Below are 14,634 nucleotides of genomic sequence, written 5' to 3' on the forward strand. Positions count from 1 at the left end.
CCAAAAAACAAATAAAAGTTCGGGTCTGATCCTATCCTGCCCTGCTCAATGAGCTACAACATCCAGGATTCTCCATCTCCCATCTCTGAGCCTTTGCGATGGCTGTGTCCAATGCCCCCTCACTGTGACCTCTGGGTTTGCCTTGCTTCAAGACTCTGCCCAAGGCCCACCTCCTGCTGGGGGCCTTCCTGGCTTCCCCAGCTACCAGTGCTCCTTTCTGTCTACTCCATGGCCCTAGCTATTCACAGGCTGTCTCCCCACTGGATTGTGAGTGGACGCTTTTTGCCTCCCATTCCATCCTTCGCACTAAGCACAGTGCCTGGCGCCGAGCAAGGCCTTAATAAATCCTAGCTGATTGGCTGACTCCCGAGTGACACAGCCTTCATGGGTCCAGTGGCAGCTGCTCATGTCATCAGTCAGAGGAAATGGTGGTTCCAAATGAGGATGGGGTTTCTTGGTCAGAGAACACAGTCTCTGAGGCTGTTTATTAGTAAGCACAGGGAGTCCCAAAGCTTGGGTTTGCTCTGAAATAACTCGCACTGTCACCTTCAGGACAGAGACAGCAACAGCACAGAAACAGTTGGTGGGATGAAGCCGCACTCACCCATTTTTCCATCTTCTACAAAGAGCACATTGAGTGGGATGAGGCAGCTGAAGTAGAAGACGTCAATGTTATTTTTTACGGCCACCTGCCAAGGAAGCAGAAAAAGGGAGAATCAGGACCCCTGATGGAGCCAAGAGGGAGGAGAGGGAAGCCTGTGTCTGGGAATGTGTCCCCTGCTTAGCCTTCCTCTTGCAGGCGGCATGACACACACAGATGCTCAGCGCTCGCACACACCTGCCTTGCTGTCCTTAACTGTCCCTAAATCCTCAGCACCTCTCCATTTATCCCAGGGTGACTTCATATAGGACCCCGTTACACTCCCGGAAAAATGTCTTGCCATCCACCTCCCCGTTCCTATCCAAAGATCTCCCCAGGACTCACTTCTTTCAAAAAGCCTGAATTACCAGAGGCAGAGTCAATGAGTACAAAACGGAAAACGGACTGGGTCAAAGAGGAGACTATCTTTTCACAGCCCACACCTCTGCTTCTTTCTGTCCAGCTTCCTAGAACTTGGGGTGATGCATTTGTCCACATTCTATATAATTAAGAACACGCTGTCAGTATGAAAAAATTAATGGATAGCTCTGTCTAGAAAAAAACACTGACTGAATCTACTTGAATAGAAGATGCCAATGCACCAATTCTGAGAGTGCAGAGCATGATGAGAAAAAAAGAGAGCTGATCTCAAACCATGACCTCCCACTTCATTTCTGTAACCATTTCTAGAGCCCGGGCTCCTGACATTACTAGAACACTCTGACATTCAGCATCTTTTCCATCTCCATGATGGTCATTCCCTCCTTTCTTTAAAGGCCTACCTCTATCATCACTTTTTTTTTCATCCTTTGGAAACAGTTCCGTTTCTAGGATTTCAACAAGCATTTATGAAGTGCCTACTATGTGCCAGGCTTTGCAAACCCATTTTTCCCCATAACCTCTTGGACTATGAGTGCTATCTAATCTTTACCTCACTTGTCCTTTGTTACAATTCTTTTTTTCCCTACTTATCATAAACTCATCTTTCCCATCTTGTATCTTGTTTCATCACTTTCCTAAAGCCCACATCTTCACTCTATGACATTCAAATTGCCTTAACTTCCTGGTTTCTGTTCTTGTTATAGTTCCCGCAGCTAAATATAGCGAAGTCTATTATTTAGACCTTATTTTACTAACCCATATATTTCTCGTTTTCTTTCTCACACAAGAATCCATCCAAACAACCCTGCTCCACAATTGCCTCTGCTTTCAACTCTCCCATTACTATGCCACATGCCGTTACATCAAGAGGACCCTGCATGGATTCCACAGTGGGATACTCAAGTGACTGTTGTGTGGTGATCTGAAACAGGGTGACCAAAAGCTAGGATGGCAGAGGAAGTCCTTAAAAGACAGCGAAACAAGAGCTCAGAAGATCTGGCATCAGACAGGGCTGCTGAAAAGCAGCTGCTGCAGATCCACCATCCTGAGGGACAGCAATCAGAGGGACATCAGACAACCCTGGAGGCACAGTCACAGCTGAGGACCAGGCTCCAGCCAACAAGCATTTAAGGGATCACCAGGTGCCAGGCACTATGCTAGGTGCTTCGAATATAAATATAAGCAAAAAGAAAATAGTCCCTGCCCTTAAGAAGCTTACATTCTCATGAAGACAATGCATACAAGAGAGCTAAATTTTTAGCAGGAGGCAGAAAGCTAGTATCTGATGTCATAAATGAGAGTGAAATGGAGCCGACAGAAAGATGAAGGACAGGTAGCCCTCCAAATCAAGGTTCTCATGAAGGCTCCCACCTGCCAGTGGGAAGAGGGGGCCAAAGGGATCTTCTAGAGTTAGGAGAGGACACGTGTGTGCATGTGCATGTATATGTGCGTGTGCTGCAGGGAGGGTATCCAGTGTGAGAAGGCATCTGAGGAATGGTGGAAAACTTTAGAGAAACGGGAATGAAATTTCTATAACCAGTTGAAAAGCAACAAACAAATTTTTGAGGAAGGACGTAAAGTGTGTTCAGTTGTAGATCAGAGGATGGTCAAAGGTCATATTTAGAGATGTAAATGTTCTTAGAGATCATCTGGTCCAAACTTTTCAATTCAGAGATGAAGAGCATATAAATATATAAAACTAGGAACTATTTCCCAAGAGATAAATAGTGAAAGGATATTAACAGTTTCCAAAAGAAGAAATGAAGGATGTAGATAGTCCCCATCTAGGACAGTATTTTTTTGCATGTGTTGCTTATTTTAATTACCGATTTTATTAATTTATCATCTATAAAGGATGTTTTCAACACTGCTGCCTTTTTACATCTATCTCTTCTCTATGATCTGTTGTTTGGTTGTTTCGCTTGTGTCTGATTTTTTGGCTTTCTTAGTAAATATACTGGAGTAGTTTGCCATTTCCTTTTCCAACTCATTTTACAGAAGAAGAAACCAAGGCAAACAAGGTTAAGTGACTTGCCCAAGGATCACACAGCTAATAAGTGTGTGAGGCCAGATTTGAACTCAGGTCTTCCTGACTCCAGGCCTGGCACTCAATCCACTTCACCACCTAGCTGCCCTTCTTCTCTCTGCTCTAGCATCTATTTTTCTAAAAGTATCATGGATATATCCCATTCCTATTCAGAAGACAAGACTTTTAGTCCAAATTTTTCCAACATTTCATTCATCTCTATGGTTCCTTTTTTGTTTAACTTTATGTTAAATTTATCTAGCTCTGTGTCTTTTTTGCAATGTGATTAGTTTTTATGAATTTAGAAGCTAGGCTCTTTGGTACATATGTGTTTAATAGTGATACTATTTCATTGTGCCTAGCAAAATGAATTGTAAGGATAGCTATTTATTCCTGCCTTGTCAGAAATCATGATTATAAGTTTCTAGTTTTTTTTATAAATTCCTGACACAAAATTCCTTGAATTTTGATCAAACTGCTCATTTTAATTCTATTAATTCAGTTAATTTAAAGGCCTTTTCTGTACATTAAATGGTTGATTTTTCTTTCTTTTTAAAGCTCTCCTGATGAGTGTTTTATAACATTGTCAATTCCAGATATATTCCCTCACTGATACAGAGCCAGTGGGCTTTCCTTATAACAAAGAATAACAACAAAAGAAAGGAGCTCCATCTCCTCACCCCTGAGAAGTTGGAGTGGGTGGGAGAGGGAGGCCCCCTGCCAACACTGATCATTAAGATGTCACCGTGGGCTCTATTTTAATGCTCCTTTCTTAAATTCTTCTGGTTGTATTTCTCTGGGGTTTATGTACTTATTCAGTTCTTCCATCACTCTTTTATTGGATGTGCTTTCTTCCACTTCATTTTTGTGTCATGATTTTCTCTCTCCTCTTTGAAGACCCTATTAGATTAAGTTTTCCTCATATAAATTTGTGATTACCATTTTCCCACAGGCTGTGCTCTATCTCCCTCCCATTACCTGCCCTAGGCCAAGTTCCTTGAATTTACTTAAATTATCAAAGGATATGCACAAGCACTTTCAAAAGAACTACAAATATCAACAGCCATGAAACACTGTTCCAAATCATTAATATCAAGAATCTGCAAATCAAAACGTGTTTGCAGCATCTCCTCACGCCCTCGGACTGGCAAAAACAATGAAAAAGATTAACACAGTGAATGTTGTCGGGGCTGTGACGAGACAGTGACGGAGGAATTGTAACCAGGTCGGATCCATTTTGGAAAACAATTAGGAATTAAGATGATCAAATTCACTAAATTCACACCGCTTGGCCCTAATTGTCCTAGTAACAGATGTTTGTGTATGCACGTATGAAAGCGTATAGACGCACATGTACTCTCAGATGTCAAAGGCAACAAGAAGAGCCCCATTTTAGCAATACTTTCTGTGGTAGGAAAAAAAAACTGGAAACAACAAAGTTGGTACCCATAGTCTGGAAAATGGCTGAACAAATTATGATGTATGTGAATATAATGGAGTATTATTATATTATATAAAATTATAACCATGAGAAAGACTTATAAGATGAGTAAAGCAAGCAGAATGGGGAAAACAATATATACAATGTCTATAACAACAAATGACACCCCCAAATTCAGTTGAATTCTTAACTAATTAATCATAATGACTCAATGTGGTCTCAGAGAATGCTGATGAAACGCATGGCATTCCTCTCAAAAGGGGTGAAAGTGGTAGGATAAAAGGGGAACAATAAAGGTGTGAAAAAGCAACAATACAGCTTTTAAGAGAAATGGGGGGGGGCAGCTAGGTGGCACAGTGGATAAAGCACCAGCCCTGGATTCAGGAGTACCTGAGTTCAAATCCGGCCTCAGACACTTAACACTTACTAGCTGTGTGACCCTGGGCAAGTCACTTAACCCCAATTGCCTGACTGGAAAAAAAAAAAGCTTTAAAAAAAAGAGAAATACGGGGGCAGCCAGGAGGCGCAGTGGGTGGATAGAGCACCTGTCGGGGAGTCAGGAAGGCCTGAGTTCAAATCCAGCCTCAGCTACTTACTAGCTATGTGACCCTGGGCAAGTCACTTAACCCCAATTACCTCACCAAAAAATAAAAAGAGAGAAAGATAGATACAAACTATCATTTGAAAAATGCTCTAAATGACAACTATCCTCCTTATACCCCCTGAATAAGTGAGTTCGTGAGTCAACATTTACTGGTGGCTTACTATATGTTAGACACTGCACTCAGCTTGAGGGATATAAAGGAAAGCAAAAAAACGAGGGGAAAAAATCCCTGCCTTCAAAGGGGAGACAACTTGTAAACGATTATGTGCCTGCAAGATGTCTACAGCGTAGAAGGAAGGTAATTCTGGGGAGGAGGCACTGACAACCAGGGTAATCAAGAAGAGTTTTCCTGGAAAGGGCGCAGTTTCATCTCGATCTTGAAGGCAGTGAGGGGAACTAAGGTAGAAGTGAGGAGGGAGAGCGTGAGGGACAACAAGTGGAAAAGCACCAAGCTGGGAGATGGAGCGTCATGCAAGGAAATTCCAGATAATGTTGGAGAGAGTGTAGAAAGATTATGAATTGGCACAACTGTCCCAGAAAATGAGCTGGAATGATCTGGAATTAAGAACTGTTCATCATCTTGACCCAAACGTTTCCACCACTGGGCATGCGACCCAAAGAGGACAAAGACAGAAAAGCCAAATTAAAAAATTTGTGGTAGCCAAAAATTAGAAACAAAGTGGGTCCACCTACCGATTGGGAAATGGTTGCAAATTAACATAATGAAATTTTATTAGACCTTAAGAAACGCAAGATGAGAAATTTAGAGAAACTCGAATATACCTCTCTGAACAAAGTCAGAGTAAAGAAAAGAGAAGCAGGAGACCGACATACACAATGATGTCATTGGAAATCCTATGGTCTGTGAGCTCAGACTGAATGTGAATCTCTTGGGTGACAGGCAGAGATTACAAGGAACATGATGTTGCAATGGCTCCTGTGCTGGCTGGTTTTGTTGCACTGCCTTTCTTCATCTATAGGTGGTGGGAAAACTACATATAGTGAAAAAGATAAAAACAAAAGGCACCGATAAAACTAAAATCTATAAAATCAACAATGTAGAATGCCCTTCTTGATGTTAGCTTCTCAAACCTATACTTAGTAGCTGCTTCACAAATGCTTATTGACTTACTGAACAAAATGTCCAAGCTCAAACTTGTTGCCCAAGGGGCAGATGGATCTTTATCCTGTTATTCCTAGATCCTCCCCAGTCCCACTCTTCACGGTCTTCATAATTAAGACTCTTTGCTCCATGAGTCTCACCCCCTAGGATGCCTTCTATGAAGAGTTTTCTACATTGGTGACTAAGCCTTGGAGTTACTCCTCCCTTCACTTCAGAGACTTGACATTCCCATTCCTTCTGGGCATCAACAACCACTGGCCCTTACTGGTTCCTGGTTCTCCTTCCTGATCCCTTGGGATGTATATCCCCAAGGGTCCTCTAATAGAGATCTTTAGTTCTAACCTCTTTCCTTTACAAACCCTAGTTCCCTGTTTTGATTGCCTTTGACACATGAATGCCAAGTTTGCAAATTTGAGATTATTTTTGATTCTTCCTCTCTCACCAAGTTGGATCCAGTCAATTACCAAATTCCTTCAACTCTATTCCTGTAACATTCTTGCTCCTTACACTCATTCCCTCCTCTCTCTTCCCATCACCACTATTCTTATTCTTCTTCTTCTTTTTTTGGTTGTTTTATTTTTTGGTTTTGGTGGGGTAATGAGAGTTAAGTGACTTGCCCAGGGTCACACAGCTAGTAAGTGTCAAGTGTCTGAGTCTGGATTTGAATTCAGGTCCTCCTAACTGTGAGCTGATCCAACCATTCTGGAGAGCAATTTGGAATTATGCCCAAAGGGCGATAAAGCTGTGCATACCCTTTGACCCAGCAATCCCACTTTTAGGTCTTTTGCCCAAAGAAATCATGGAAGGGGGAAAGGGACCCACATGTACAAAAATATTTATAGCTGCTCTTTACGTGGTAGCAAGGAATTGGAAGTTGAGGGGGTGCCCATCAATTGGGGAATGGCTGGACAAGTTGTGGTATATGAATACAATGGAATACTATTGTGCTGTAAGAAATGATGAGCAGGAAGAGTTCAGAGAAACCTGGAGGGTCTTACGTGAGCTGATGATGAGTGAGATGAGCAGAACCAGAAGAACACTGTACACAGTATCATCAACATTGAGTGTTGACCTACTGTGATGGACTATATTCTTCTCACCAATGCAATGGTACAGAAGAGTTCCAGGGAACTCATGATAGAAGAGGATCTCCAAATCCAAGAAAAAAAAAGAAAGAAAGAACTGTGGAGTATAGATGCTGATTGAACCATATTATTTCTTTTGCTTTGGGTGCTGTTGGGTTTTTTTTTTCTTTCTATTTTGAGGTTTTGCATCACAGCTCTGATTCTTTCTCTTGTAACAGGATTAATGCAGAAATAGGATTAATATTATTATGTGTATATATATATCTATATATCTATATGTATATGTATGGAGATATATAGATATAACCTATATCAAATTACCTGCTGTCTAGGGGAGGGGGGAGGGAGAAAAATCTGAAATTGTAAAGCATGTATAAACAAAAGTTGAATTCAGGTCCTCCTGACTCCACGGCCGGTGCTTTATTCACTGCGCCACCTAGCTGCCCCCCATCACCACTGTTCTAATAAAGACCCTCATCATCACCCTGTAAATCCCTGCCTCTCCACTCATCCCCATTGCCTCCTGAGCAATATTCAAACTCTTCTGACTGGTATTCGAGGCCCTCACAATCTGCTGCCACTTTACTATTATTATTACTCTTCTAAGAGGCACTCTTCTCAGCCCCAGGCATTCTCTCTGGCTGTCCCCAGGCCTGGAATGCTCTTGTTACCTATCTCCACCTTCTGGTTTCCTTGGCTTCCTTCAAGTTCCAACTAAAATCACCTCTTCTACAGGAAATGTTTCCAAATCCCTCTTAATTCTAGTGCCTTCCCTCTTGCACTTGGGGTTTTTTCCCCCTTCTGCTTTCCTTCACAGGAAGGAAGAAAGAGGTATGAGGGAGGAAAACAGGAGGAAAAAGAAAAAAAAGGGAAGGGAGGGAGGACCTTGTATCACATGAGCATAGTCAAGTCTGGATGTGGTCACATCCAAATGTTCACAGTACTGAGCCATTGCCAGTCATGAGGTGGACGTGCTCCCTCTTTATCAAGCTTCTGGAATTAAGGGGGATCATTTCATTGGTCAGAGTTCTCAAGTCCTTTAGAATTGTTCATAGCACCAAGTGTTGTTCCCTCTTCTTCTCCCTCATTTCTTATGGCATAAGAGTATTTCATTCCATTCACATTCCCCAGTTTGTTCAGTCATTTCCCACAACTAATGAGCATCCCCTTAGTTTCCAGTTTTTTCTGCCACCACAAGAAGCCACAAACATTTTTATAAATATGGATGCTTTCCTGCTTTATTTGAGAAATAAAGCCTAGCAGTGGGATAGCTGGGTCAAAGGGACACTTTTAGTAACTTTTTATGCATAATGGCAAATTGCTTTGCAGAATGGGCTGGACCCATCATTCATTCACAGCTCCACCAACAGTGCCACCCTACTTTTCCTACTTCTCGTATTACTAACCTTCCAGACATACTGTTCTACTCTCATCACACCAAATGTACAACTGCCCTCACACATCCATGCCTTTGTTCACCCTTTCCCTGAAATACTACCTTTCCCCTTTGCATCTATTAATTCTTAATCATTTTAAAACAAATTAAATTTCATTTGTGTTCAAACCCTAACCCTAATACCCTGATTGGTAAAAAGTTTCTGATTCAAGGTTCTCATTGCACTGTTCTGCAATTCTCTAATGCATTCAGTTTATGAAGTGTTATGTTTTGGTTACTTGTCATTATGTCTAAACCTCCAATTGGATTAAAAGCTACAGGTCAGATGTAAGTTATCTTAAATTTCTAATTCCTCTAACACCTTGTACAGAGCTCTATAGACAATACAAAATGTTTCCTGAATGAAATCAATCTCACTAGGCTAATACCTAATTCCCAAGCAAAGAGATAAAATAATTGGTTCTACTATACTTGCCAATTTTTGTGAAATGGGCTGAGAAAGAAACTAGAAACAAGAATCAGGCTTTGTCTACCAATCTATTAAGGGTAGGGAAAAGTGTGTGTGTGTGTGTGGGGGGGGTGCTGTCAGTTAGTGAGCTTGTTGACAGACTGGACACCTTGGTGCACAGAGCGCACATACTGGAAAGGACTGCTCTGTTCTGTGGTACATGACCCTAGGAGGCCATGGTCTAAACCTTTCTGTCTATGTAGAACCTGTCTAACAACACTAACGGACCTCTTGGGGATGTCACAAAGGGTAACAAGCAAATGTGATTATAAAGCCTTTTCAGCTAGAAGAGCTTGCTACACATGCTTAATAACAATGATTTTTTTAAGCATTACTTGCAGTAGCTGTTCAGGAAAGAGCAGCCTGTCAGCCTAGTTTTGAAACTGGCAATTACCTCCATTCTCTAGGATGGGAGGCCTGAAACAGCAGCAGCTTCTTTCTCATGGCACAGTAGGGGACGAGCAGGCTGAATTTATATGCAAACCTTGTTCCAATGCACTCAGGAATACTATAAAAAGGAACGTGATGAACTGGGCCTGAACTCTGATAAGGCACACTGAACTAGCAGCTCTCCCCACAGGTAGCTAAGAGAAGCATGGTCAGCAATGGGATCCTTTTCTCTGCCAATTATGGTGACATTCTATTTTTATCTGTTGTGTCACCCGTGGCCTTTTCTTAGTCTCCAGGGAATATGGCTTTCCCTAAGTAGCTTTGGGTAAAAGTAGTTACAAGCTGATCCAAACCAGGAGTAGACACCGATCCCAGCCAGCCTTAAATCTGTGAGATGTAATTTAGACACCGCAGAGTCTAATCAACTGATCGGAGGGATGGCCGAGGGGCAGAGCTTTGTCAGAACCAACTCCAACTGTGTGATGGATGACGGCTGAGATGTAGCAAAAGTAACACCTTCCATTGGATGCCTCAATTAAAACACTGTGTGGCTCAATTTTCACTCAGTGCCATGATCCACTTCCTAGCCATTTTACACACTCTTCCTGACCAAACCTATTTGCCCCCAAAGTTCTCTGCTTCCTCTCCAAAGTGACCTGCATTGTCTAGGAGTAAAACTAGGGAAGGCTCCAACCAAAACAACCAGAACACTGTGAGTTGCTACTGGAAACACACAAGCAGATGAAAAGGTAGTCTAGATATTTCAAGTCAATCAGGATAAATGTCAATGTTAACCCAAATGTAAGTATAAATTCATCTTCACGATGTTTCCCTGGTGAAACTTTCACCACCTTCTTGTAACAACAGTGGGTCCTGGAAGAAAAAGGTGTAATTGCTTACTGCCAGGGAAGTCAGGTCAGCTCAGTTCAAAAGAATTGGGGAGAACCAAATGCTCCATCTGGAAAAATCTGACAACCCCCATCAACTCCGAACAAGAGCAATTGTTCCATGTCACTAAGCAAACTTCTCCTCTTCAGCAACTGTGGGCTTGCCTGTGCACATCTGCAGCTTTGGTATTAAAAACAGCTCTGAGACGGTGTGATCAAGTGTTCCCCAACCTGGATCACAAGCCCACAGAAGCAGCTTTAAAAAGGCAGAATAAGCATGGTGGCCAATACTCTTCTTCCTAGTTCCCCAGTTTCAGCCTCTGTCTTTCCTGAAGTTCTTATATGACTTAGACCGTGACTGGAGGCACAAACAAGCATTGAAGCACTTACCTCAGATAGTGAAAAGCACTGGGAAAATACAAAGGGGGGGGGCAGTCCTTGCCTCAAGGAGCTTAGATTCTAATGGGGGAGATAATATATAGAAGACAGTGAGAGCCAGGGAAGGGACATGCAGCCTGGGAAGTCACAAGGATAGTGGGCTGGCAGGCCCTCTGTAGAAGCTAATGGTCATGATGATTTGATTCCTGTGTCCACAATCAGAGGAATAAAGGTGAGGACAGAGAGGGTAGAGGGATCCCAAGGCAGATGGAAAGATGGGAGCAGAGGGAACCAGATTCTTAAATGAGAATCATTTCAATTCATTTCTGCAATGCTTCAGAAGAACAATGTTGCCTCCCCGCAGGCTGATGAGAGAAAGGGAGAATCCGGTGAAGGATGTGAAGATGTTATGACTACTCCACTGTTTGCTGAGCCAGTGGCTGTCACTGAAGGAATAAGCCACAACTCCCCAAGGAGAGCATGATATTCTCCTCTCACATGCTTCCTGTCAGCTCCAACTGTGGACAACCCTCTTTGCTAAGGGATAAGCCTCAGATTTAAAAAGGACACATACCAGGAACTTTAGGGGAGATGTTCCTGAGTGAGTGGTTAAGGGAGGCTCCAGAAGCAGCAGTGGGAGTGAGGAGTATTTGGATTTTCCCTCTAAGACCAGTGTGTTGGGGGGAATGGGTGGAGAGGAGGGGCAGGGACATGGTGTCGCCAGGGCTCAGTGAAGGCTGGTAGATGGGAGGAATGCCAGAGAATGAATGATGAAGATGAAGAGAAGCTCATCCACTCCTCTTTCCTGGAAAGATTTTCTAGTAGAATGTAAATATCTCAGTAATGAGAACAGATGAATTTCCACTCCAAACCAGGACTGACCCATAGAGTGTTATGTGACCCTCTGAACATCAGGCTGGAAGTCAAATCTGTGTCTCATCCATGTGTGTCTGCACAATGGCAAGAAATCTCCTTTTCTCTTCAATCAAGCCACACGACACTTCCCATGGACAGAAGCCCAGGGTTGGGGGTGAAGACTGGCACAGGTGCCTTGGACACCCAGTCTCATGGGGCAACTGTTTGTCTCCACCAGGGTGTGTGGAGCAGGTTCCTCCCTCACTAAGTGGAATGAAATAATGGACAGAAATGTAAACAGTGTGACAAGCATGGTCCTCAGCATGAGCTCTAATCCATTCCTCCTATGATCTTAAGGGGCAGAGTTTATACAAGGATCCTCATTTTTCTCCCAAAGTCTTTCCTTTCTTTTTCCTTTGTTTTGTTTTTGGTAGGGCAATGAGGGTTAAGTGACTTGCCCAGGGTCACACAGCTAGTGCTGGATTTGAACTTGGGTCCTCCTGACTCCAGGGCTGCACCACCTAGCTGCCCCCTCAGAGTCTTTTCATTTACACTATGGTCAATATTGCTACAAATGTGGAGTTCCAACTTGACTTCCATATGGCCACAAAGTAAAGTTTCACCACTACATAAATTGTTTTAAATCATTAAGCTGCAGCGATTCTCTTAGGTTGTCTTCCCATCAACTTAGGTTCCCATAAAAGTGAAAGAAAAGAGAACAGAAATGATCAGTGGAATAGAGACCCATACAATCAAATTGTGAGCAAGAAAGGCTCCCAGAGATCATGTGGTCCAATCCCAACATGGTACAGATGAGGTCGCTAGGGTGCAGAAATGCTAAATCAGACAGTCTACCAATGTTTATTAAAAGCCTACTATATTCCAAGCATTGTGCCAAACATTGAGGATACAAAGAAAGGAAAAAGCAATGCCCTGCCCTCAAGGAGCTCACAGTCTAATGACAGAGACAATCTGCAAACAACTGTGAGCACCTGAGATATATGCAGGATAAACTGGAAATAAGCAATAGAAATAAAGGACTAGAATGAAGGGTGGGGGGGCAAAAAAAATAGAATGAAGGGGGAATGGAAAAGGCTTCTTGCTGGGACTTGAAGGAATCCAGGAAAGCCAAGAAGCAGAGATGAGAAGGGAGAGAGTTTGAGGCAAGGGGCACAACCAGAGAAAACTACCAGTGTTGCATGACTAATGTGGACATTTGGTTACTATGACTGTACATGTATGACCTATACCAGGCTGCTGCCTTAAGGAGTGGGGAGGGGAAGGAGGGAGGGAGAAAAATGTGGAACTCAGAGTCTTAGAAAAATGAATGTTGAAACCTATCTTTACACGTAATTGGAAAAAATAAAATACTATTAAGTGAGAGAGAGAGAGAAAGAATATGACCCATGCTGAGGAAAAGCAAAAAAGCCAGTATCACTGGATGACAGTGTAAGCAGAAGGGAGTAAGCTGTAAGCAGACAAAAAGATAGGAAGGGGACAAGTTATAAAGGGCCCTGAGTGCCAGATGACTTTATATTTGAACCTGGAGGAGGGAGAGGAGCTGGGGTGATGCAGAAATCATTCAGACAACTAAATGGAGGACAACTTGGAGTGGGGACAGACTTACGGCAGCGGACCAGCACACAGGCTAAATTGCAATCGATGATGAAGGGCTACCCCAGCACGGTGACAATTTCAGAGATGTGGGAATATGCAACAGATGTTACAAAGGTAAAATGGACAGCCTTGCAATAGATTGGATATATGGGGGAGCAGAGAGTGTGAGTTGTTGAGGATAACACTTGGGTTCCAAGCCTGGGTGATGGGAGGAAAACGGATGCTCTTGACAGTAATAGAAGTTTGGTAGAGGAAAATTCTTGAGGCAGGGAAAAGGAAAACAGTGTTCAATTTAAGATGTCTATGGGACACCTAGTTTGAGATATTCAACAGGCAGTTGGAGATGAGAGCCTGGAGGTCAGCAGAAAGGTAAGAGCTGGATGAAGAGTCTGGATAATCATCAGTATAAAGATGGTAATTAAATCTATGGGAGCTGATGAGATTAACAAGTGAAGGAGTAAAGAGGGAAAAGAAAAGAAGGATCAAGAGAGAAACCTATGGGACACAGGGAGTGAACTGGCCGGGATGAAGATCCGGCAAAGGAGACAGAGAAGGAGCAATCAGACAGGTAGGAGAAGCAGTGGAGAGCAGCAGCACAAACTCAGAAGAGAGTAACAAGAAAAAAGGCTAATTAGCAGTGTCAAAGGCTGAGGATTAGGAAAAGGCCATTAAACTTGGCAATCAAGAGCTAATTAGTAACTTTGTAGAGAGCAATTTTGGTTGAATGATGAGGTCAGAAGCCAGAGCGCAGGGAGTGCAGGGAATGAGAAGAAAAGCAGCGGAGGTGCCTACTGTGGGAGGAACTCTGCTGCAAAAGGGAGGAGTGCTATGGCACCACGGGCAGCAGGGACGGACATTGAGACCAGATCCCAACTGGGAATCCAGCCAACTTTGGACTGAACTACATGCTTTTTGGGGTTGGGGGTGGTTTGCAGACTGGTTTTCATTAAGTTTACCCTGAATTCTTTTATGCCCTTGAACCATGGGACAATCCTTATTTTCATGGTTGACTGACACATATGGACACACTAATGACAATCATGATTTTCCAAAGTGTGTACTGACTTCATAAAAGGTAATGTCCAAGCACTACCGGAGGAAGGAATCATACACAAACTTGAAAACGAGGCGCATTTTCACTTCTTATCCCATTATATCGACATGTGAAATTACAAGGCTGTGAAAGAGTGTGGCATGTAATTTTTCAAAGACCATAAATCACTGCATGCAGATAAATAAACCTAAGCCAGTGATTTTTTTTTTTTTTGGTTAGGCAACTGGGGTTAAATGACTTGCCCAGGCT

General features: G+C 42.8%; 1 protein-coding gene across 4 annotated transcripts in view; it reads right to left on the reverse strand.

The window, feature by feature from the left end:
- AP2B1 (adaptor related protein complex 2 subunit beta 1) overlaps positions 1–14,634 on the reverse strand; it is a 128,981-nt gene that overhangs the window by 17,298 nt on the left and 97,049 nt on the right. For all 4 annotated transcript variants that reach the window (XM_043964235.1, XM_043964237.1, XM_043964234.1 and 1 more), the window contains one exon: positions 605–689. In XM_043964235.1, the coding sequence (XP_043820170.1) occupies positions 605–689 (85 nt within the window). The remainder of the gene's footprint in view (positions 1–604; positions 690–14,634) is intronic.

Source organism: Dromiciops gliroides, chromosome 4 (genome assembly GCF_019393635.1).
Source record: "Dromiciops gliroides isolate mDroGli1 chromosome 4, mDroGli1.pri, whole genome shotgun sequence".
NCBI classification, from domain to species: Eukaryota; Metazoa; Chordata; class Mammalia; order Microbiotheria; family Microbiotheriidae; genus Dromiciops; species Dromiciops gliroides.